This window comes from Epinephelus lanceolatus, chromosome 5 (assembly GCF_041903045.1).
Source record: "Epinephelus lanceolatus isolate andai-2023 chromosome 5, ASM4190304v1, whole genome shotgun sequence".
Taxonomy (NCBI): domain Eukaryota; kingdom Metazoa; phylum Chordata; class Actinopteri; order Perciformes; family Serranidae; genus Epinephelus; species Epinephelus lanceolatus.
The window spans coordinates 42,434,271-42,458,821 of record NC_135738.1 but is presented as its reverse complement, the minus strand read 5'-3'; the positions used below and the strand labels follow the sequence as shown (position 1 = coordinate 42,458,821).

The 24,551-nt window shown below is 41.1% G+C and overlaps 1 protein-coding gene across 3 annotated transcripts in view; it reads right to left on the bottom strand.

The window, feature by feature from the left end:
- The window catches only part of ckap5 (cytoskeleton associated protein 5), a 43,568-nt gene that overhangs the window by 2,595 nt on the left and 16,422 nt on the right, over positions 1-24,551 (bottom strand). The window contains exons 15-44 of one of the 3 annotated variants that reach the window (XM_033634464.2): positions 24,083-24,193; positions 23,339-23,431; positions 22,489-22,674; positions 22,228-22,322; positions 21,838-22,021; positions 21,503-21,651; positions 20,880-21,054; positions 17,779-17,892; positions 17,111-17,239; positions 16,781-16,975; positions 16,531-16,657; positions 14,258-14,340; positions 13,735-13,845; positions 12,888-13,010; positions 12,537-12,686; positions 12,246-12,449; positions 12,034-12,169; positions 11,218-11,411; positions 10,938-11,110; positions 8,967-8,990; positions 6,205-6,378; positions 5,942-6,062; positions 4,484-4,663; positions 4,151-4,338; positions 3,561-3,633; positions 3,257-3,445; positions 1,578-1,715; positions 1,335-1,418; positions 998-1,157; positions 759-880 (exon numbers count right to left, since the gene is read on the bottom strand). In XM_033634464.2, coding sequence (XP_033490355.1) covers positions 759-880; positions 998-1,157; positions 1,335-1,418; positions 1,578-1,715; positions 3,257-3,445; positions 3,561-3,633; positions 4,151-4,338; positions 4,484-4,663; positions 5,942-6,062; positions 6,205-6,378; positions 8,967-8,990; positions 10,938-11,110; positions 11,218-11,411; positions 12,034-12,169; positions 12,246-12,449; positions 12,537-12,686; positions 12,888-13,010; positions 13,735-13,845; positions 14,258-14,340; positions 16,531-16,657; positions 16,781-16,975; positions 17,111-17,239; positions 17,779-17,892; positions 20,880-21,054; positions 21,503-21,651; positions 21,838-22,021; positions 22,228-22,322; positions 22,489-22,674; positions 23,339-23,431; positions 24,083-24,193 — 4,185 coding nt within the window. The remainder of the gene's footprint in view (positions 1-758; positions 881-997; positions 1,158-1,334; positions 1,419-1,577; positions 1,716-3,256; positions 3,446-3,560; positions 3,634-4,150; positions 4,339-4,483; positions 4,664-5,941; positions 6,063-6,204; positions 6,379-8,966; positions 8,991-10,937; positions 11,111-11,217; positions 11,412-12,033; positions 12,170-12,245; positions 12,450-12,536; positions 12,687-12,887; positions 13,011-13,734; positions 13,846-14,257; positions 14,341-16,530; positions 16,658-16,780; positions 16,976-17,110; positions 17,240-17,778; positions 17,893-20,879; positions 21,055-21,502; positions 21,652-21,837; positions 22,022-22,227; positions 22,323-22,488; positions 22,675-23,338; positions 23,432-24,082; positions 24,194-24,551) is intronic. The other 2 variants (XM_078168253.1, XM_078168255.1) reach the window with 2 other exon arrangements.

The window sequence follows — 24,551 nt, the reverse complement described above, 5'->3', positions numbered from 1 at the left end:
TCTATATCAAAAAAGTTTAATATAAAAGCAGCAAGAGAGAAGAGTCAGCTTCTAAGTAAACTATAGTTCACTATTGAGTCATTAACCAATTTCACTCTCATTGTTTAAGATATTACATGAGTTGACTTTATTCAGTTGATAATGAAATTTAATCATGACATCCCAAAGTACTATTGAACTACATATATTGATACACAGCTACATAGTGGCAGGTTTTGATAATAATGACTTGATCAATTATTTCCAGTGGGATTAAAATTCAAGACTTAATTTATAACCAAAATTTAATTTTAACAAAACAAAACTAGAAATATTGCCCCGCGGTTGTATGCCTCTGTGCACCAGTCAAGATTCTCTTACAGTTTACATCCAAGTCTGTGAAAACATGGTGCTTCACACACATCTTCAACCCGACAGCACAGAAGATCTATACCATCAGCACAGTTTCAAGGTGGACACCCAAGATTATTGTCACCAAATTCCCTCAAGGCGTTCTAGAGATATCTTGCTCACAAGGATGGGACAGATGGAGGGACGGACAACCCGAAAACATAATGCCTTCTGCCATGGCTATTATCAGTGCCGAGGCATAACAAAAACAGAGCTGAGCGGATAACAGTGTACATGAGGACTGATCTAAATCAAGAAAAGTAACACTATTTTCAAAATGATGCACTGTAATGGACTGAAGTGTGTGTGTGTGTGTGTGTGTGTGTGTGTGTGTGTGTGTGTGTGCATGCACGTATGTGTAAACTAACCCTGGAAGTGTTTTCCAGGCCTTGTCTCTGTCGGAGGATCTTGAGTCTCTCGTAGTAAACAGCTGGTTTCAGCTCTTCATTGTTACTGCTCAGACTGAAGTCCACGCCATGCTGAGGGATCACTGCACAGAGAGACACACACACACACACACACACACACACACACACACAAACTCACGTTACTATACACGCCTGACTTCATTCTGAGCAAAGTGCACAGTGACAGCTTCCAGGTGTACCTGCTGAGGTCTGGATGCGAGCTTTGCCCTCTCTCTCAGACTCAATCATACGAAGGCCTCGCTCCACGTAGCTCTGGAAGAACTGGGATGTGTTTTTAAGGAAAGGCTCCAGATCTGCATCCGAGTACTTCTGTTTGTACTCGTACAACTCCGTCAAGCCCTGAGAAAAAAAAATTACTCAAACATTACTTAATGTTTCTCAAGCCCTTTGTTATAATTAACCTATTGTTTGCTGTAGTGAAGTTATAAAAAGTCAATACAAATTGTAGCAGAAACGATTCTTTCAGGTCTAAAACAAACAAATAGTAACAACTTTTAAGGGCAGAGCCTTGCTGACCTCTTTAGTGTTCTCCTTGGAGCCGATCTTCTTGAAGATTTCAGACAGAATGTCACTGACCTTTGCCTTTGACATCCGATCGTCCTGGGAGCAGAACACAACCGTCAAATTTGCATTACATCTATCGCCACATTTATAAAAATATAATTCATTTAGATACACAGTCATCCTATAGACAAGAACCTAATGAAATGGCCCCAAAAAGTGTGTGTGTGTGCGCTATATTTGGTACGTGTTGCTCACCGTACGCAGACCACCCTTCTCGTTGCCACGGTCACTCTTCAGTCCTGATAGGTTTCCAGAGTGTTTGACCACCCGCCTCAGGTGAGCCTCCAACTCTGACTCATTACGATTCTCTATCATTGATAGGTGGTCCAGGATCTGTTTATTGAAGCATTGATACAATGACTTATTGAAAAGTCAATAAATTAAAATCAAATACAGTTCATTGGTATGTTCTGTATTTTTCAACCTGGACCCTATTTTCCCAAATTTTTGTGTCAAATGTTTTTGTTTTTTTTAATTGATCCAGAGCGAAACAGTTCACCTGTCAATTTACGCCCAATTAAAGTGCTTGTTTTTGCCACTGACAGGCTCAGATTGTTATTTTAAGTCTCTAACAAAAAGGTCCATCTCTGTAGGGACCCTTTCCTTAATGTTGTCAAAGAGGAAGATCCTTTTTGTTTAAAGAGAATCAACCCCAAAATTGCTTTAATCAAACCCACCAGACTCCATTTCAATAAAGCATCGTAAATCATACTTCATTCAAAATTGACAGAAACAGATTAAAACGCACAGAAACCATCTTTATTCATCTTTCCACTGTTCAAACAAGCATCAACTCTGGTTTGGTTGAAATTAACCCTTAATTCACCCAGTTAGATGTGAGAATATGCTGCTCTATACATGCTACATTACTGTTTCTTTAAATGGAGTCTGGTGGGTTTGGCAATGGTGATTTTGGGTCTGTTTCTGGTTAAACAACTAGAATTACTGCCACATGGTTGTGTGCCTCTGTAGGCCAGTCAAATTTCTCTTACAGTTTACATCCATGTCATACACAGGAGATCTATACAATCAGCACAGTTTCGAGGTGGACACCCAAATTTAGGGTCACCAATTTAGTCTCCCCTTCTGTTCCTGACATACAATATTAAGTCATGGCCAGATAAGTGTTTTTGCAGTATGTTATGATGTCTCAGTGAAGCTGGCCTTTGACCTTTTGGATATAAAGTGTCATCACTTCTTCATTATATTCTATTAGACATTTGTGTGAAATTTCATCATAATTAGCATAAGAATTCTTGAGTAATGGACAAAAACATATTTTGTCCATTACTCAAGAATTCTTGAGTCCAAGAACACATTTGTGCCTAATTTGAAAAAAAATCCCTCAAGGTGTTCTTAAGATATCCCGTTCACAACAATTAGACAGACAAGGTCACAGTGACCTTGACCCTTGACCACTTACATCTAGCCAGTTCATCCTTAAGTCCAAGTGAACATTTGTGCTGAATTTGAACAAATTTCTTTCATAGGGATCTTGAGATATCATGTTCACAAGACTGAGATAGACGGACGGACAACCTGAAAACACGATGCCTCCTTCACAGCCATCGCCGGTGAAGACGCATAAAAAGGATCTTACTCTTTAACAAAAGGTTTATCTCTCCTTACAGTAAGTTGTCACACACTTAGAATAACAGTCTGAGCTTATCACTGGAAAAAAACAAGCGCTATTAGTGGACTAAAATTTAAGGTGTGAACATGCCCGAAGGATTACATTGCAGCCTGTTTTGCTGCTGGCAGCTGCAGCGCTCTCACTCAATACTGGACCAATATAAAAAATACCTAACTTACTTTGTAACACAGCAAGACAATAACTCAAAAATACAATTTAATACATTGTGTGTGTTTATTACCTTGGCCCCCGTGAGCTTGCAGAGTGTGTGTAACAGAGTCTTGAGGGTTCTGTGTGGAACATCGCTCTTGAGCTGCTTGAGCTTCTCTTTGGGGAAAACCTTCATGAAGTTGTGTACGTCCAGAAGGATCCGATCCAGGTTGATGCTGTTGATGGTCTCTGGGAGAAAACGGATCATCCTCCACAGACACTGAGCACACACACAAACACAGGAGAGTCACTTTGAGGTGTATGATGTGGCATGTTAACAGGCAGCAGGGTCAGCACTGGTAGGTTGTTATGTCCTCTGTTGTGACACTCCTTACCTTCATGACCAGCTCAGAGAACATTGGAGGGGCTGTCGTGACTAACGTGTCCTGAAGCAAAACCAGCAGAGCACTGCAGAGAGGCAGGAAGGAGTCAACTCAACAGATTAAAACAATGTTTACTTTGTTTCTTCTACAATTTTTTTTGTAAATTATCTTTGCCAACAGTTTCATTATGAACAGGGTCACTTGATTCCATCTATGTGTTGTGCTCAACTTTGAACCAGGTTAGCTGATAGCTACTTTCCCCAGTTAGTTAGCACAGCTGTTAAGGTTGGGTATTTGTCAGTTGCAAAATACTTAAAAAAATAAATAAAATTAAACTCCAGCGGCCATATATGTGCAAGTAGCGCAAGGTGAAAATTTACTTCCTGATCAGAGTTAACACAGCATTATGTCTGTAATGTTAGATTGAGTGATGTCTTATTAAAAATGTTGAGCGTTACCTGCAGCTTTGCAGATCTATCATTTTTGCGACCACTACTGTTTACTATTGGACTTTTGGTATTTGTTACATGACTGTCTGAAATAATGTTACAGTCCAGAGCAAATTTAATTTTATTCAGATGTGAGCAGTTTCTTATACTAACCTGATCATGTTGGTTTGGTCAGACTTCTCCAGAACTCTGGTCACCAGCAGGTTGACTGATCTGATGACCTGCTGTCCATCCTCTATGTCCTCCACTCTGTCATCCAGCAACAGTGTTATCAACCCGTGCATCAGGTCCTTCAACACACCCATGGATGCCTCTCTGGCCAAGGCCTCCATAGAGAACAACTAACAGGAAGACAGGAGGAAAGACCACAGTGTCTCATCATCATCATCGTTACCTCCCATCCTTCATCTACCTCACCAGTGTAGTTACGCTTGGTGACATGTCATGTTAGTGTATGTAGCAGAGTAGCAGCAGGCAGTGACTCACAGATAGCATGTTTCCTATGATACAGCTGTACAGCTTGATGAGGTCCTTCTTGTCCAGCCGGTCATCAGCCATGTGCGTGCTGTAAATGAGCCTCAGCTGCATGAAGGTTGCGATGAGGAACTGATCAATGTGTCCTGACATGACCTCTGCCTTGTCCTCCTGCCGCAACACCTCATCGATCTGCGGGGACAAACCACATACTTTTGATCCCACCTCAAAGCGGTTACAATGGATATTTCTATAACAAATCATGAGACAATATGAAAAGGGTTGCTTGTAGCAATGAACATACAGAGTTATCACTAGATTCTGTAGCTCCTCTAAGCTTTACGGAGCCTCTTCATGAGATCATTGTTTAGCTTTGGTTTACTCCCACTGTTCTCACACTTAGACAGAGACTAACTGGTGAACAGACTGGAGCATTTAGCAGCTAAAGAGCCCAATTTTCCTTCAGGAGTTGGTAGAGACCAAAAACAGAGCTGGAACAGTCTTGTATTGGTTGTACATTCATCGTGTGGCCTGAAACACTACTTCATCTGAATCATTATATTTCTTTATAACTGATAGATGTGTAAATAAGCAACTATTTGCTAATACTTTATCATCAATTTAAAAGGTCACAACTTCACATCTTGTTTTCTGTTGGCCCCAGGTAGGGTTGGATGATATAACCACATATCGTGCGACAGTAGAAAAGTGTCTCTAGTGCGCTTGCTCTATGGGCGTGACAATGCAGCAGATCTGAGTAATTTTATATCAGAGGTTAAACCTTTTTGGCTTTGTTTACCACTAAGCAACTTTTATAGGAATAAAAAGGGCCCCACCTCCAACTCTGTGTCCAGTTCTATTTATAAATCCTAGCCTTACAGGGTACAACCACCTAAATTAATAATTCCAATATGTTATTTCTACAGCCTAGGGAAGTTCAATTAATATTTGTGAACGTGAGCTACTCTGTCAAAGCCAGTGAGTGGGAGACTGATTTTGTGACCCCACACAATTTTATTTTCTTCTTTATACCCAAATGAGCTTCATTCTATTGTAGTGTTCTCAGCTCTGAAACAGAAAATGTACTCAAATACTCAGATCAGTCCCCTGGGTGCTCTCAGTGTCATCTAAAACATCTTTTACCATTCATTGTCAATGGAGCAGCTCCAGACTTGACATCACTAATTTGAGATTTGGCACTCTAATTTTTAGATTTGGGAGAGATGTTCAATAATATTTCTTGGACTAAATTATAACATGGGAATGACATGTTTGAATTTGGAAAATATGCGTAGTTGCCTTTTAAATGCTTGGCAGCCAATAGTAGCAAAACATTAAAAAGTCAGCATGTTTTTTTTTCCCCCACAAGTTGTTAGAATCTCAATTGTTGATTTCTCACAGTAACTGCTAATCCAAGCTTCAATACATCTCTTCATCAGTGATGTCACAGACAGTCTTCTTGTTTCATACCTGTGCCAGTGCCTGTATGCTGTTGTTAATGTCACCGCTAGCCACCTGAGAGATGACAAAGTTGATGGTGGAGGCCGTGTTGTTGTGAAGGTCATCAAAGTGTGGAGAGACAGACCGCATCCTTTGAACACAAAACACAAGCAATGCTAATGACTAAAAAATATTATTCCTGTTTTTAATGCTTTACTTTCTACCAAAGCTGCCTCTGTGCTTCAGCATCTGTTAGATTTTGTTAGTCAGGTGGTGTTTCATAGTGTGTTTACTTTGGTTCAGGGATCATGATGGGCTCCAGCAGCTCATCCAGTTTGTGTTGGACGAGGTCGGGCAGCTCACACACTCTGCTCTGGTCCATTTCGATCATGTCCAGGTCCAACTGGAACTCCTTGGGGATGGACGGGTGAGAGGACTCGCTGTGCTGGGCGTTCTGACGGGCTTGGCTGCGTGGATGGAGGAGGGGTTTGAAGGGGGGAGAGGACAGGACAGTATATACATTTAGTCCAGTGTATTATCGATCAGTGCCTTTTAGCTCCAGTCCTGACTGACACAAGCTTTTACTAATACTGTTTTGAGAATCTGACAGTATGTTGATGTATCCATTGGTCCTCAGTCCAATGTGAATGTAATCAGTGCAAGAAGGTCAGTAATAGCAGGATAAAATGTTTAACTTCCAAACAGTGACTTCATATGGCATAAACACTTTTTATAAACAATCAACTATATTTTTAATAAGCACAATTTCCCCTTTTTGGCTCCAAAAACATCATATACAATTCTGAGTTTAAAACAACTTTAAAATAGTCAAACATTTAAATGAGAGGATATGTTTTGTGGGTTTACCATCCCTACTTTGAGTCTAATGAAGATCTGTTTGGTAGAATATTGAAGTGTGTGATTAGCCTGATCTTGTCCAAATAATAGATGTACTGCCAGAACTAGAGCTCAACAGCACTGATCTAAAACCAACATGAAGCATTTGTATCCTTTAGAAAGGAGGGGAAAACATACAGAAAGCTAGCTTTACAAGTGGAATTAAAATACATTTTTAAAGCAATGATTGTCGACCACATTAATGATGGCAACTGTTGCTACTTCTCTTGCCTCACCTGTAGTTATTTAACAACTGGCAAAACAAATTTCACAAGACTGAACATAAATTTTATGAGCTTTTTTGAGTTTATAAATTACACACAGCTAAAACAGCAGCATGATTGAAGCCCACCCGTTCAGGTATCATTGAAAAAAAGCTGTTGGCTACAAATGCCTTTACCAAGTAGAAAAAGGAAATGCACTGCTTCATCACCAGTTTTTATCGTGTCTCCTCCAAACACTCCGCAAAAATGGGTAGGAGCTGCCCATTTTGCTTTTGGTAGCCTTTCCATTCATAGCCAATACAGAAGTTTGAATCTGCACCTCAGGCCATGGAATATGCAGCTTGCCAGCTGCCCTCTTCTCATGTAAATCCATGCCTCTTGTGACCAGGGTAGAGCCCTGCAGGCCTCCCCATGGCTGGCACTGCTAGCTGTCATCCCTCATCCTTCATCATCATTCCCAACAGTGAGCTGAAATGAACTGCTGGCAGGCAATCGTCAAATCCCTCAGGCAATGGAGTCTTGCCCTTGCTTGCACCTGGTGCGGTTGAGTGGTCATACTCCATCTGGGCTGCCGCTGATGCAAACAACAGGTCCCAGATGCTGATGCTAGCCTGGTCCAACAGCTGGTGATGGAGGCTCTTGAGAAGGAAGCAGCTACAGTTCTCAAACGCTGGGTGAATTCAGCACTGCCTGAGAGTGCTGCACTCTGAGACAGGCTGAGCACACTGAGTAAGTATCCATAGCCGGTATCTTAGCCCTGCAGATAATCCTGTGGGGGGGTAGGGGAGGTTTCTGCCAGCATAGGTATAAGTGAGGGTGCAGCTGGTGTGCTATCAGCCAGTATGTTGGGCTTCTACAGCACCATGGTGAGCAAGTCTTTGTAAAACCTGACCCGAGCAGATGTTAGCAAGCAAGCTGCTAGTGTGGAGGCTAGCTGGTTGCAATTTCTAAGATGAAAGCAGGCTTAGCTAATGCTAATGCTAATGAGATGGCAAGCTAGAATAAGGTGCATAATGTTACTATTTGGCAACAGATTAACAGGTGAGCTACAGTTAGCTGTTTGGGGGCAGTACAGTAGCAAATTTTCTCCTTGAAACCCTCAATTTCTATGCCCAAGAAATCTGAATTCTGACATGGAATAATTAGCATCTGTCAATAGAGTGCTTAGCTCAGTCTGTGGACAGTTAAGCTAATAGCCCAGTTAGCAGCTTTCTGAGTTTAAGGGGAAAATACAGAGGAGGATGTTCCTCCTCTTAATGCAGTTACCGAGACTACCAGTCAGTGGGGCTGGCGTAATGGTACTGGACTTTTGAGGACTACACAGAGGGCTGTACCCAGGCCCCTAGGCAGTGCACCAGACTATGAAGATAATTTTTCAAGTGATAAAAACAGTAAAATTTCAACTTCTGAGTCCATCTCATGATACCATGGGACCAAAAAAAGACCTTTACCCATAGACTTATGTTGTGATAGAGACATTTGTAAATCAGTGGATAGATTTTTTTTTCTTGAGCATCACAAAGTCTAAAAGAACCACACGATTAAATAATTTTACAGCACAAAGTGTCTTTATATTTGTGGCTGGCAAAATTTGTGTAAGACCAAGCAGAGGACAGTTTGTCTCATTTCCAGGTACAGTAAACACTAAATACATAGGATGAAGGGGTGATGGGGAAAGATAAATGAAGCACGTTTAAAAGTGACATCAGGACATTTTGAACTTTAGTCTTGTGCTTAACCTACCATGTGACAGTGGGCAGCAAGGACAGACCCTTATTCCCTGCCGTGTGAAGAAGCACGACTAAAACTCAAATGTCACAACACACTTTTCTGTCCATTAGTCTTATGAATGATGAGGTTTAGACTGCATTCAGAGAGGAGTTCTTACAATGACAAGACGTAGAAAAGAGGGGCGAGGAGGAAGAGGTACTCACATCCTATACGTGCGATACATTATTCTGCTCCAGAACGGAAGGAAGGCAGAGCAGAGAAAGGAGGAAATCACACAGGAAGAAAGATGAAGGGTTAAGAGACACGCAGGCAGAGGACAGGCAGCCAGCCCAGCAGCCAGCCAAGACACACACACACACACACACACACACACACACACACACTGAGGTTGGTTTCACAGACAAAGTGGATAGGATCTGATGTGCCAATTTTCCTTTAAAATAAAATAAGTGTCTGTGAGAGCAACCCAACATGCAATGACTCAGTAAAACACAACAAGAAGAGAAGGACAGATTAGTTGTGAGCAGAAGACAAACATTCAGAAGAATTATAGCATGAATCTAACTACAGTCACCGGTCACCGACATGTACAAGTCTGTTATGGAACTGACAGATTAAAGATGGGGTTTGTTGATAGAATGGATAAACATGCTTATGAAAACAGCTGGAAAAGTTTGGATTTAGTACATTCAAGATGTTGCCTGTCCCACTACAGGACTTTTTGTTCAAGTAAGTTAACTGCATTTATTTGTAAGCATGCTACAGTCTTCCACCTGTTAAAGAATCATTTAAGTGTTATTTACTGACGTTACTTTTGTAAAACAGTTATTGGTGTGTGTGTGTGTGTGTGTGTGTGTGTGTCTTACAGTAGTGTTGTTTGTTAAAAATTAGCGATTCATAATTTTTGAAATGGTTTCGATCCTCATTTTCTGCAGTATCATTACACTGGTACCAGCTGTGCTTTCTTCTCTCTTATTGTTAATGTTTACTACAGTCATTCTGCTGTTCTCAGCTGCTAACCCAGGGAAACAAAGAAATCTTCATTACAAAAAATAATAGCTATTTTATAGTCATTCAGTCCCTAATTCGACTACCTTTGAGGGGGCACAAATTTGATCATACCAGTCTATAAAATAACCTTATTTTATATGGAAAACATCTAAAACTATAACTGCTCCAACAGCATTTCTTTAACTATACATGTATAATCATAATTCTCTCTCTTTCATCCATTTTATATTGCTGAGAAAACTTCAACAATTCTCCTTCAAACAACTGTATTTATTGTTTAGTTTCTCACTAAAAAGTCTGTTTTACAAGATTAAATTATCATATTAACGTTATAATTTACTTTCACATACTCATTTTTTACCGAATAGAGCTTGAAAGCATCACAGTGTAACTCAGTGCAACCTTTGTTAGCAGTTAGTTTTGGCCACCGGCTGGTAACAACAAATGTTAACTAGCTCTCCTCCTGCCAATATCGACATGGATTTGTTGTTCATACTGTTCATAATACGGTGTGTCCCCTGATGCATCAATATGTGAGTTTACTGCTTCCTTTCATCCCAAGGGCGTCCCAGGGGAAAACTTATTGTCACCGGGGTGACGGGACAACATAAGTCTCGAGCCCTGCTTTCTTAGCCTGTGCAAAACCGATGTGACAACAGAAAAAAGTTGGTGAATGTTATCTTATTAATGGAAATATCAGTGATTTTATGGCAAGGAAGTAACTGTTTAGCATCAAAACACTAAGACATATTTTAGGATTTATTTATGCAATACTGTCATCCCAGCTCAGGAGAACCAGAGAGCTAACTTTAGACAGCTAATTCTATCAAACAAACTGCCTTCATTTGCTACGAAAACTGATGGCAACGTGCCCACTAAGATATTTGTTTTCACTTTGAAAAAGTCTTTGTATTGATCAAAGCCTAATTATGCCCAGTGTGATTAAATATACACTATAATGAATGAATGTTATTCATCTATTGAGAATTTAGCTGCCATATTTTTAGTCATGCTCTTTGGAAATGAACATGTCACTCGTACACAGAATTTTTGCTCCTCAATATTAAAGATTTTGTGGTGTGTAAGAATAACTGGCTTTCTTACTGGTTTTCACTCAGCTAACATTCACACACGCCACAGCCCTGAGTTTTGAGGTGACCTACTTGAGTTTGTTGGGGTCTTCCTGTGCAGGCTTGCGGAGGAAGGTGGCATTAGGGTTAGTAGGGTGCTCTCTCTGAGACCTCTCGGTCGCAGTCGGTTTGGGAGGAGCTGCAGCCGTCTTCTTGGCTGAACGCTTGATTCTCTCCTCCAGCATGCTCATGTCTTTCTCCGACAACTGGAAAAGATGGGGAAAAGAATAATGTAAAACTGTATGGAGTGGGTTTCAAGGTTGAATCACTTGACACCCTACAATGTGTGACAATGGTCTCATCTCTATCTTACATTTCCTATTAGTTTGTAGACCTGGTCCCCACAGACATTGTAGACAGCCACGACAGTGTTCAGGGCAGCATTGCGGACAGATGTGTCTCTGTCACCGATGTGAACAGCAATCTCCTTCAGAGACTTGGCTGGAGTCGGCTGGCATACATTCATCCCATAACCCTCTATCAAACAACCCAGCTCCTCCAGACATTCTGAGGACAAGAGGAAACCACAGACACAATGTTGTTAGAAAACTTTTTCACCATTAAATTGGCCACCAAGTATAACAATGGTATTGAATCAGGAGATAAGCATATCGTCTCAGCCTGAACAGAGACACAAGGAAAAGGAGTGCCCTTGGAGGGAAGTGAGAAAAGCCATAAGACTACATGATAAGTTCTGAAAGTTCATTATCTATTTGTTACTTGTGCAAGCTGTTTTGTTGGTTTGCCTGTTAGCAAAAGGCTTCTTATCGATTCATCTGTCGATTATTTTCTCAATCGTTGTTTGGTCTATAAAAATGTCAGAAAATGGTGAAAAATGTTGATCAGTTTTTCCCAAAGCGAAAGACAACATCCCCAAATTTCTTGTTTTTGTGCCTACTCCAAAATTATTCAGTTCCTCGTCATAAAGAGGTAAAGAAACCAGAAAATATTCAAAATTTAAGTAGCTGGAATCAGAGAATTTTGACATTTTTTTCCCTTTAAAAAAAAAAAAAAAAAAAAAAAAAAGAAAAGAAAAGAAAAGGGGGAGAAAATTAATGTAGAACAGAATAGGTTTGGACAGAGATTGGTGCAGTTTATGACAGGTAGCTCTCTGTCTGTAGAGACCTACCAGCTCTCTGTTTGGAGTTCTTGGACTTAGTTCCATCCATAAGGAAAGGGAAGACCTTGGATGCTGGGTAAACCTTACACAGCATGGCCAGTATTGCCCGAACATCTTTGCGGACCACATCCTTTGACTCTCCGACCTAAAGTAGGGAAGAAACTGTGAGCAAACAAAGCTTTACAGTGGCTCTTGTCATTCTGACCGTGATGTGCACTCACCTTGAGTATGAGGTAGGGGACAAAGGAGTTGGCCTCGTACTCAGTCAGGTGGTAGTCCTCTCTGTTCAGCATGGCAAACAGCAGCTTAAGATACTCCAGCACCTTCATCAGGACTGTGGTGTTGGTGTCAAAGAAGCGGAGGGTGAACCACTTCAGAATCAGGTCCAGACAGCTGATGGTGGCGTCGCTCTCACTTTCCAACCTCTGTCAAACACAAACACACATGCAGGCTTTACTACCAAAACTAGCCTGCTCCTAGTACACAATCTGTAGGTTTAGACCAACCACTACCTCAATCATGACTCCTATAGCCTTGACGTGTCTCTGAAAGTCAAAGTGAAAGAGCTCATCCTGCAGCCACTTCGCAAAGCAGGTGGACATCTGAGTTTTCAGCTGCTCAACATATTCATCTCGAGGAGTGATGAAGTTCCATTTCAAGATCTACAAAAGAAACATTTTGAGTTAAACTGAAATCAACAGTATGTCTGGGGAGTTTTGTGTAGGTAAGGCAGTGTAAAAGGGGCTAATAAGTAAACAAATGAAGTCTCCTCCAGCTTCAGTTAACCTCTCACAGATACAGTGTGTAACTGTTGCTGCACTGAGCTACTTGGATCATGACATGTTTTCCAGCTGGTCTCATACCTTCAGTTGCTTCTCCTCTTTGATCCTCTGTTCCTTAGCATTGGGGATGAGAATGAAGATTGGCCCGGACCTGTCTTCATCATCCTTCACACCTTTGGCTGCAGGCTTCTTACCAGCTGCACCCTGAGAGAGGGGGGGGCGACATCATAGTGTAAGGGAGAGTGAGTGAACCAAAAGTACTCTGTCTGTGGATGTGTACTAGCATTGTGTGTAATCATGTTTGCTTGTGGGCTTTGTGTGTGTGATTTAGATGATATGTAGTGGGTGTGTAGAGTTGACAGTAGAAACAGGAGACAAAGGAGTGTTATGCTGAAAAGATCTCAGTGCAGGTTAACACGTAAACAGTGTAGGATCACTGATATAATTCCAAAATCTGAAACACACACATTCAGAAACACAAATTCATGCAGTGGAGTGACCGAAAACCTCAAAGTGACACATGACCTCTCTCCCTTTATTTCTGTGAGCATGCATGTACTGCACTTTTTGATTTCTCTAATGTCAGCTCGTTATTACAGGTTAAAGATTAAAACAAATTCACAGATCTCATTTCACCTGACAACTGTATGTCCATGTGCATTTGAGGATACAGTTGTATATTTAGTGGCAGTATTAGTGATTAGAGAGACACAGGATTAGACTGAGCCAAGACCCGACTGGGTCAGGGCAGAGAGAAGCTGGACAGGGGTTAACATCTGTCAAGCTTAAAAAAAGTGTCCACTGAGAAACTCCGTCCACGTCTGCTACTCACTTACTCTAGAGCTTTAAAAAGTAGCAGCGTGTAGATGAAGTGTAAAAAAACAAACTGGACTGAGTTTCATCACAAGGACACCTGCAACACATCTACCTGTTGACTGCTAGCTGCAGCCTTTCCTTTGCCTGCAGGCTTTTTACTAGCATTACTGTCCTTGTCCTTGGAGGAAGGGGGAGGGACGGGTTCCTCGGGAGGGGAGGGAGGCTGGGTGAGTAGAGAAACCACATCATGTTTACACTTCATGTTCATGAAATGACAACTAAAAAAACAAAACAAAAAAGCAAATGGTGTGCATAGTCAAAAAAGGAAATAATGTCAAATGCTTGATATGCACAACCACTAACAGGAGTGATGGACGTGTAGATAAGGTACAGATCCTCTCTTAAGTGTCTAAAAATTTAAAACCATACACATGGTGGGGTTACATCGGTTATGTTTCTCTCCATTCATTATTGAAATAAATGGGGAGTAGAATCCGCCCTGATCGCACCATAAATCCAATTCTAATTAGGCAAGACAGCCATCAAAATATCTATTAGGCAGTAGAAAGAATAACAAAATATCAAATGTCTCTGCACACTGAAATCAAAAACAGAAGTTGGTCCAAACGACGTACCTTCTTTCCGGCTGCTCCTCCTCGGACCTTCTTAGCTTCAGGTTTACTGTCAACAAAGTCCTCAACAGCTGGCTGCCTGGAGGCTGCAGAGGAAAGGCATACTCAGCTCTCAATCACCCATTGCAGACACAAACTCACACACTGAGCTTCCAATCAAGGCACTGGCTATTTTAACAGGAGCAATGTGGGGTTCAGAGTCTTGCCTAAGGACATTTCAACAAGTGAATGGGAGGTGCAATGGATTCAACCCTGATATTCTTAGGTGACCCGCTCTACACTGAGGACAAGAGGCAGCTTTCAGGCCGGAAAAACGAAGCCAACTCTTAAGTGCCCAAACCTGCAGTTCTTTGAAAAGCCACTTGAAGCTGGTTTCGGAAGCGAGTCAACCACCCTTGACCCCCATGTTAAAACACCCAACTTTACAGCAGGAATAAACATGTTTACAGCCTAGTACAAAAAATGGTTTGTGTCTCTAAAGCCAACTTCCCTTTTTATGAAAACTGTACAAGGCGTGATTATTTTTTTAAATAACTCACCTATTTACAATTTAGTAACGCTTAAAATAACCCATTATTAAGGGCAAGGCTGGTCTGCTGTCTGCCGGTAGTGTCCTCGGCTTATCAGTCAAAGTCACCCCTCGCCCAAATATGGTCACTTCTGGCTCCAAAAAAACACAAGATGGCGATGGCCAAGATGGCGAACTCGAGACTTATCTCACTCAATTAATTATACAGTGAAGCTGATACCCAGCTACTTTGTTGGTGCTGCTAACTTGAGTGCGTGAGTGAGTAAGTAAGAAATAACTGGTCAAACCTGGACTGACCAGTTTTTTGCAAAAATTGAATTTCTAGCTCTTTTGGGACATTGGTCTCTTAATTATTGGGAACCCTCCAATGCTAGCAAACAAACTTTTACCTACCCGCAGCCCAAAATCTTTAATGGCAATTGTCAATAGCCAGAACAGTCCGAAGAGTCTGACGGTCCGTTTTACTGTCTCTTATATGCACACTGTGAACGCTGGAGTTAGGGCTGTGCAGTATACCGAGTCGTACCGAAAACCGGTATTCATTTTCATTATGATATGAATTGTTCATATACCGCAATACCGGTGAATAGCCCAAACAACGTCCGGAATGTGCATGGTGGGAAAGTGTTTCAGCGGGGACCCATTTCACCGCTGCACACCACAAGCGAGCTAGAGCCGGCGAGAGTGAGAGCATAGGGCAAAGTTTAGAGGCGAGAATGGCTGCCGGAGAGAGTTCTGAAAGCGAAGCAACTGTACGTGTTGCTGAAGAACATGATGACCCAGAAGAACTCACACCAAAAAGAGCAGTGTTTCCCCTATATGCAACTGAAATATGACTGCCGCTGCTAATTTATTTATTTTTTCCCCGTCTTAGCTCTTTAGAAACTACCGTTATATTATTTGGCGCTACGGACGCTTCATATCCAGGCCTAGAACAGGTCTATACCTTGTCCTTTCAGTAAACAAAATAAACAGCCTTATGTTATTTATCTTGTTTACATGACGGCATGTCATTTCTGTCTCTACATGGTCGCATTTACAATTCTCCTCCGCTCTCTGTATCACGCAGAGAGCCCTGACGTGCGCGCACAGACACAGACACGTGCACACACACACACACACGCACGCACGCACGCACGCACACACACGCGCACACACACACACACACACACACACTAGAGCGTGGCTTGGGCCGCATTTTCCTGACCGAAGCCGAACCGAGTCCAAGACATTAATAACCGAGCATGGTACTAATGGAGCGAAGCCTGTGTTGTCACGTAAATAACAAATTCCAGCACTTGAATAGGCCATAGCACAACATAGCAGCATGTCAAGTGGGCCGAGCCCAAGCAAAATACCGTCAAATACCGTGAAACCGATATGATATATATATTTTTTTAAAAAAAAAAAAAAAAAAAAAAAAAAGCCTGATATGAAAATTTTGTCATACCGCCCAGCCCTAGCTCAAGTCATGGCTTGACAATCAGTCCGCACAGTATGAGCACATACATCATGAGGTCAGATAAAACGATGGGTTTACGTCGAAGTTTAGCAATTACAGTTATTCTATCAAATGAAAACTGGATCCAAAATTTCATCAGCTATTGCACCCAACCCTACTTTACATCACATGTATAACTACCATAAAGTAGCACAGATATGGTTAAACACTGAGAATCGGTCTTGATAAGAGACTGTGATCGTTAACAACCAGTCTTAAAGTCATTCATTGTGATGTCATACAAACCTGAAGCAGCTCTGCCCTGCTCTGCAGAGCCTTTTCCCCCTCCAGCTTTAGCAGGAGCAGCAGGTTTAGCCGGCATCACTGCTCTGGCCTTTTCCAACATGGCTAACACCTGATCCTTAGAGGCAGACTGCAGGGAGATGAGGAGAGAGACGGTCATTACTGTAGACAGTACAGCTATGAATCACTGGGGTCAAGCATTGAAAATGTCTATTCAAATGTGTGTCCACAGCACAATTTATTGGTTCAGTACTTTGAGTTTCCCAGTAGCCTTTTCCATCTTGTCATAGCCCAGGTGCATCATGAAGGTAGGCAGGGCATCCTGAGCTTTCTTCCTCACATCTCCATTTCTGTCCTCCAGGCAGGCGTAGAGCTGAGGGACACACAGCATCAGGTCCCCAGGTACTGTCCTCAGGGTGGGCAGCTTCTCCGCTAACCAGCTGAGCACCTGAGTGATGGAGATGGCAAAACATGAGTCTATGACATGGATGCTACAACAAACATTTCTTTTCCTATTCTAAATAAGCCAAATAAAGGACTTTCTTTCACAAACAAGACAGTAAATGTATGTGCTTCTGTGTACCTCCTGTCGAAGGAAGGGATTCTCTCTTTTCAGCTCCTCTGACAGGTCTTCTCCTTCCAGCCACTCCTTCATCCCAGTCTGCTCCACCCAGGCCTGCAGAGTGGTCATGGCAGCTGCCCTGACATTTGGCTGCAGAGGAACAGAGAGACATGTCCATCATCAGCACACAGTCAGGGACATGACACCGTCCCCAGAGTGACACGTTTTCATATTCTCCTCTGATTTACTTTACTATTTTCACCACATACAGTCTGTACATTTCCAAAATGCATTTAACAATAGTAATTACACATTTCCATTTATTTGTTCTGCATTAGTACACTCTGCCTGTGTTGTACATTTCTCATTTTGAAGTATAAAATTGTAAACTGCTAATCTAATGTTGTATGTTATACCTAATGCCCCAACACTTTGTTTTTCACCCGTTGATACTCCAGTTTGTTTTGTTTTGTAGATCTCAGACTTTGTTTCTGCAAAAACTATTTTTTTTCCTTGTAACTTCATAAAATGTATGATGCTAAGTATTAATGTTGCAAAATCAACAAAAAAAAGGTGTTTGTTGTGCTGTAAGGGCTCATTTCAGTCCATCTCAATGTAAATGCTACACCGTCATAGCTGCTGAATGTGGAAACACAGGTGTGTCTGACTTGAGTGTGTGTGCCCAGTACCTTGCTGTCTCCCAGTACAGTAATAACAGGAATTCCCAGTGCTTTAATGTGCTGCTTGAGTCCAGGTCCCATGGCTGTAGCCAGCTGCTGCAGGATAGTCAGGGTCTGCTGGACCTGGAGACCACAAACATAAGTCATTTTAACTTACGTTTTTATCCTGTTACTGTGAAAAGGACATCTTAAATCCTTTAACTTAAAACATCAAGATCATTTTGGCCCTGCTCCCATTTAGACTAATGAATTCAGAGCACTGATATCCTGCTTTCAATTATCCAATCAATATCACATCATACACCTTCACAAGAAAAAAAAAAAAAAATCTGGCCAATTTCTTTGTTCTCTAAATGTAAAATTTAGGGGTAACCATATAGCTTTTTTAGGTAGAGCAAAATCCTCAATATGCAGCTGTGTATTACATAGCAAAAATTAAATATGACCAATACAGATGATTTAAGATCCAAATGCAAAGTCATAGCTCTCTCCACTACTCCTCTCATATTTATGCCCAAACTGAAGGCCAACTACTGCAACATTAACAAAAAAGGACACATGAGCAGCCAGTTACTTTATTGTTCAGATAGTTTTTCTTCAGATATTTAGTGCAGAATGAATCTTTTCCAAATGGCTTGGATATTTTCACAGGAATCTAAGTATAAGGTCTCACTCAGTTGTAGTGGACTCATCCAGAAACAGCCAATTAATGGGGAAACCAACTGAGACTTCAAATTAACTACATGTGGAAAATGGTAGTAAAAGGAAAGTAATCTAATTAGTCTCAATCAAATGAAACAAGTGACAATATGTTAAATGAACATCTATTATTTATACTGTCTACATATACAGGTGCTGGTCATATAATTAGAATATCATCAAAAAATTGATTTATTTCAGTAATTCCATTCAAAAAGTGAAACTTGTATATTATATTCATTCATTACACACAGACTGATATATTTCAAATGTTTTTTTCTTTTAATTTTGATGATTGTAACTGACAACTAATGAAAATCCCAAATTCAGTATCTCAGAAAATTAGAATATTACTGAAGACCAATACAAAAAAAGGATTTTTAGAAATGTTGGCCAACTGAAAAGTATGAACATGAAAAGTATGAGCATGTACAGCACTCAATACTTAGTTGGGGCTCCTTTTGCCTGAATTACTGCAGCAATGCGGCGTGGCATGGAGTCGATCAGTCTGTGGCACTGCTCAGGTGGTATGAGAGCCCAGGTTGCTCTGATAGTGGCCTTCAGCTCTTCTGCATTGTTGGGTCTGGCGTGTCGCATCTTCCTCTTCACAATACCCCATAGATTTTCTATGGGGTTAAGGTCAGGTGAGTTTGCTGGCCAATCAAGAACAGGGATACCATGGTCCTTAAACCAGGTACTGGTAGCTTTGGCACTGTGTGCAGGTGCCAAGTCCTGTTGGAAAATGAAATCTGCATCTCCATAAAGTTGGTCAGCAGCAGGAAGCATGAAGTGCTCTAAAACTTCCTGGTAGACGGCTGCATTGACCTTGGACCTCAGAAAGCACAGTGGACCAACACCAGCAGATGACATGGCACCCCAAACCATCACTGACTGTGGAAATTTTACACTGGACCTCAAGCAACGTGGATTCTGTGCCTCTCCTCTCTTCCTCCAGACTCTGGGACCTTGATTTCCAAAGGAAATGCAAAATTTACTTTCATCAGAGAACATAACTTTGGACCACTCAGCAGCAGTCCAGTCCTTTTTGTCTTTAGCCCAGGCAAGACGCTTCTGACGCTGTCTCTTGTTCAAGAGTGGCTTGACACAAGGAATGCGACAGCTGAAACCCATGTCTTGCATACGTCGGTGCGTGGTGGTTCTTGAAGCACTGACTCCAGCTGCAGTCCATTCTTTGTGAATGTCCCCCACATTTTTGAATGGGTTTTGTTTCACAATCCTCTCCAGGGTGCGGTTATCCCTATTGCTTGTACACTTTTTTCTACCACATCTTTTCCTTCCCTTCGCCTCTCTATTAATGTGCTTGGACACAGAGCTCTGAACAGCCAGCCTCTTTAGCAATGACCTTTTGTGTCTTGCCCTCCTTGTGCAAGGTGTCAATGGTCGTCTTTTGGACAACTGTCAAGTCAGCAGTCTTCCCCATGATTGTGTAGCCTACAGAACTAGACTGAGAGACCATTTAAAGGCCTTTGCAGGTGTTTTGAGTTAATTAGCTGATTAGAGTGTGGCACCAGGTGTCTTCAATATTGCGCCTTTTCACAATATTCTAATTTTCTGAGATACTGAATTTTGGGTTTTCATTAGTTGTCAGTTATAATCATCAAAATTAAAAGAAATAAACACTTGAAATATATCAGTCTGTGTGGAATGAATGTATACATTATACAAGTTTCACTTTTTGAATGGAATTACTGAAATAAATCAACTTTTTCATGATATTCTAATTATATGACCAGCACCTGTATGTAGTCTTATGCTAAAACAAAGCTGTGCTGGATTAGGGGCAGGAATCACTAGAGGACCAGCAATGCGATGCAAATTATTTCCCTGAAGGAAACTTTGTCGACATCGATTTTACCTCATAAGATAAAGTTTTCAGTCTGTTCATCTGACTTTAATCGTTTTATTGCAGCAAAATATGATGCAAAGCAGACAGATGGTGAAGAACACCATCATGAAACCTGTCAGATATGCTGCATACACCTGACAAACTTAACTGTTGGCAGATTTAACACCCTCTGCAAGGCCACAATAAGCATGTGAGTAAAACACTTCCCTTCAATTCCATGTTAAAAATCCAAAATAAGTCAAGATGTTTGGTTTAAATTACTAACAGTAAATTTCTGATTTCTTTCTCCAGTGCCTCCATCTGTTTTGATGAACTTGCTGCCAAATGCCACTGACTGAAACCTCTGCTGACCTCACCAGGAAAAAAACATTTGCACCATCTAGTGGACCTTAAAAGCAACTGATTTTATTATTCTAGTACCAAAAGTTGTATTAAAATGTGTATTTGCAAAAATTAATACCATATATAATAAAAGATCAATACTGGCCATTTGCAGAACAGTCACAGCCTTTACACAGCAGGACAGGTCTGCTCTCTTACTAACCAGGATCTTGTTGGAATCGCTGAGTCGTCCTTTCAGGGCCAGAGGCAGGTCTCCAATGTTGGCTGTGATGAACTTGGCATCTGAGATGATAGCGGCAGTCTCATCCAGACCCTCCTTCCTTATCTTCCAGTTCTTATCCCCAATTTTAGCCACGAGATCAGACGAGATCTTGTCACTAAAAGACGGGAGGGAAGAGAGAGAGACATGAAAGGGAGAGAAAACAAATACCATATTTCACAATCAATCACATGCCAACTGAATATTCTTGACTCAGCTTTTATTCTGAAGAATTAAGCATTTTAAAAAATACTTATGGATAATATAATATTAGAAATATTATTTTATAAATATAAGAGCAAAGGGAGGTGCTAATGTCAAGACCCTCCCCCTCACTCTCACTCATATATTCAAATATGACATTAAAGCATATGGGCTGATGTGATTTCTCAAGAGTATAGGCATCATTTAAAAAAGTAATTATTAAATACTTTAAGACATTTAGTGGCTATAAATTAAGAAACTAGAAAAAAAACATCTCATTAAAGACCTTTTAAGATGAGTCCACAGAGATCATGTTTTCAATTAAACAAAAGCTGTGTCCTACACAGTCAGCATTTGGTTACCTGATATCTGTTCTGGGCAGTAGGTCCATGATGTCCTGTCCTCCTCCATCTTCTTCCTGCTCCTCACCATCATCACCCTCCTCATCTGCCGCTGCTGCTGCTGCTTTCTTTGTGAATTTGCATGGAGCCGGTGGAGACTGGCCCTGCATCTGTGAGGAAGAGACACATACACATCGAACTTTTATTTTCCTTGTCCTGTCTCATTCCCTGCACATAACTTGTTGTCAGGGCAACCAAGTGGCAAAGAGGTCCCTTTTTTTCCTGTTTTCTTCTGTTACAAATGTAATTGAAAAATCGACCTTTTGTATTCTCTCATCCACCCAGAGAGTCCCTACCTTCTCAAACTCTGCATCTATCTGTGCGAGGAGAGCAGGCTTCTCGTCTTCAAAGAACATGCGCAGAGGAGCTCCCATGTAGAGGTACATGACTCCCAGCAGGGTGATGGCAGCCGTGCGAACAGCCGGGTTAGTTGCTCCCAGAGCTGTCTTCACATTGTTGATGAAACCCTTCACATTGATACTGGAGAGAGGAGAGGTCAAAGGTCAACAGATTCCCTTTAGGCGTCGTACCATCTTTTGTCCATCATCCTGAGCCAAAACACTTTCAAATTTTATAATTTTGTAGATAAAAATGCGCTGAATTGTTGAAACTACGAGTAAGTTATAACAATTCTAACTTAATGTTTTTAACTTATAATGAGTATTGAAATAAGGACTGTAAATTACCCAGCAAAGCCGAACTCCTTCATTGCATTAGCCAGCCAGTTGAGAGTCTCTGCCTGGTTTTTAGGGTTCTTCTGTGCAAATGCCATGGACACAACCTGACAAATAAAACACAAACTGTGTAAATACACTATATCCAACATTGTTGTTATCATCATCTGGCCCGTTAATCATTTTCAAATAAAATGTAAATTAAAGTTCTATGTTGACAACTTAAGCAAAAAAGGTTTAGTTCTCCTCCGTCCAGAGAAACGGTCTACAGACCTGTTCTGCAGTCCATGGCAGTGAGCAAGCCTCTGCAATACCAGTCAATCCCTCTTTGGCGTTTCCGCCACATTTGACATCTCCGACTTTATCCACTAAGCCGTCCAAAACCACAGAGGCTGACGTCTTTGAAAACTGTCCTCTCTGAGCTATAAGAGCCACGATGTGCAGCTTCATCTGCATCACCTATGAAAGGGAGAGACAACATTAGAATCATCAGTATCCATCCCAACAGTCTACCTACAAACAGGCTATTCTAAAGCCTCCTACAGACTGTGAGATTTAGCAGTATTTTAAGTTTAGTGCAGCTACACTGTGTGACATGGATCTAATAAACTGAATGAATGAAATGTATTGGGATTTGCTATAGTGGCATTTATGTGTGTAGACAAAGTCTGAAGAAGAGGAAGAGAAGGAGGAGGAGGACCACCGTTTTAGAGCCGCGACCAAAGATATCGGCATGTTTCTTTCATGATGGTCATCTTTTGTCCAGGACAGCCCAAAATTGCAGTGTATACCGGATGTAAGGGAAGTCATCTAGATAATATTAGACCAATCCCATGTGCCACACGCTGAGTACCAGTTACTACCATCAGGGAGGATTAGAGTACCAGAGTGTCGACTGAATAGGTTTAAAAACACTTTAATCCCCACTTGATAAAATAAATATTTTTTTTATGAATGCAGCATGAGTGGAAGCCCAACCCAAATGTCCTACAATGTGGAATTGCAAAGTGAATCTTGACACTTAAGTTTGTTAATTCCAAGTTCGAGCAGCTGCTGCCACATCTCTCCGGGAAACAGACTGTCAGTCGGCTCCGACTTCAGCTGCTGAAACAGAGATAGTTACCTGAAAGTTGGTCTCCTTCCAGCCTGGTTTCTTGGCCAACATCCTGACTAAGGCCTGGCAGGGCATCTCCGTCTTATCCATGGTCTCAACAGCCTAAAGTCATACATGAATCCATACATTAATATTCCTGCTTATTACTGTCTCATAGGTAGTGACACATCAGTATTTTGCTTCTAACAGACTTTAATGTGCAATGTAAACTTTTTAGTGTTTCACACTGAAACACTCAATATGCGTTACTTCAGCAACTGATATTTTTATGAAATGAAAAACTTTTAGTACTTTAGTACCAAGTTGGGATGCAACTAATGATTACTTTCAGTACTGATTAATATGCAGATTATTTCCTCAATTAATCATTTTGTCTGTTAAATTTCCAAAAATAGTGAGAAATGCCTATAACAATGCTCAACAGTCCATGGCGAAGTATTATAATAGCTTATTAATTCAACCAAAAGTCCAAAACCCAAAGATATTCAATTTACTTTGATGTGACAAAGAGAAGCATCACATTCTCACTTGTGAGAAGCTAGAGACAGAACATTCAGCAGTTTTGTTTGAAAAAAAAAAAAAAAATTATCAATCATCAAAAGCAGATGAATTTCCCGTCAATCTACTTCTCGATATATAGGTAGTTGCACCTCTAGAAATGAACTACAGCATATCAGTTTGTGTCCTTTGAGAACAAATGCCAGAGCATGACAGGCCCCATCATTTTTATGTAAACAGATAAAGAGATTTTACCCTCTGGAACTCCTCCATACTGGCCAGTCTCTCCTTCCAGTTGGCTGAGTCCAGCTGCTGAATACAGGAGGCAGGAAGTACAGCTGCTGCACGCTCCTCACACACCTCAGTCTGACAACATACACACAGACACATAACATTTAAGTCAGTAGAAACTCCGACAGCAAAATATTGGCTACAATGTGGAGTCACTTGACGTACCAGTAGCACGCATACAAGACGTTTAGGGTACAACATTAAATTGTAGCGTCTACTAAAAGTCTGCATGTGAGGTGTTAAGGGGACATCTGTAATCAGTTGCACAACTAAAAAAAAAAGTTATATTCTGATCAATGTTGTGAGGCACGTAAACACATATATTTGGCTAGCTTTATTTAGCCACCATGTACACAGTTATATTATAATCTCTTACCACAATGATTATATTCAGACTCAAGTATTATTGTCAATGTAACTGCAGCTGTTGTCA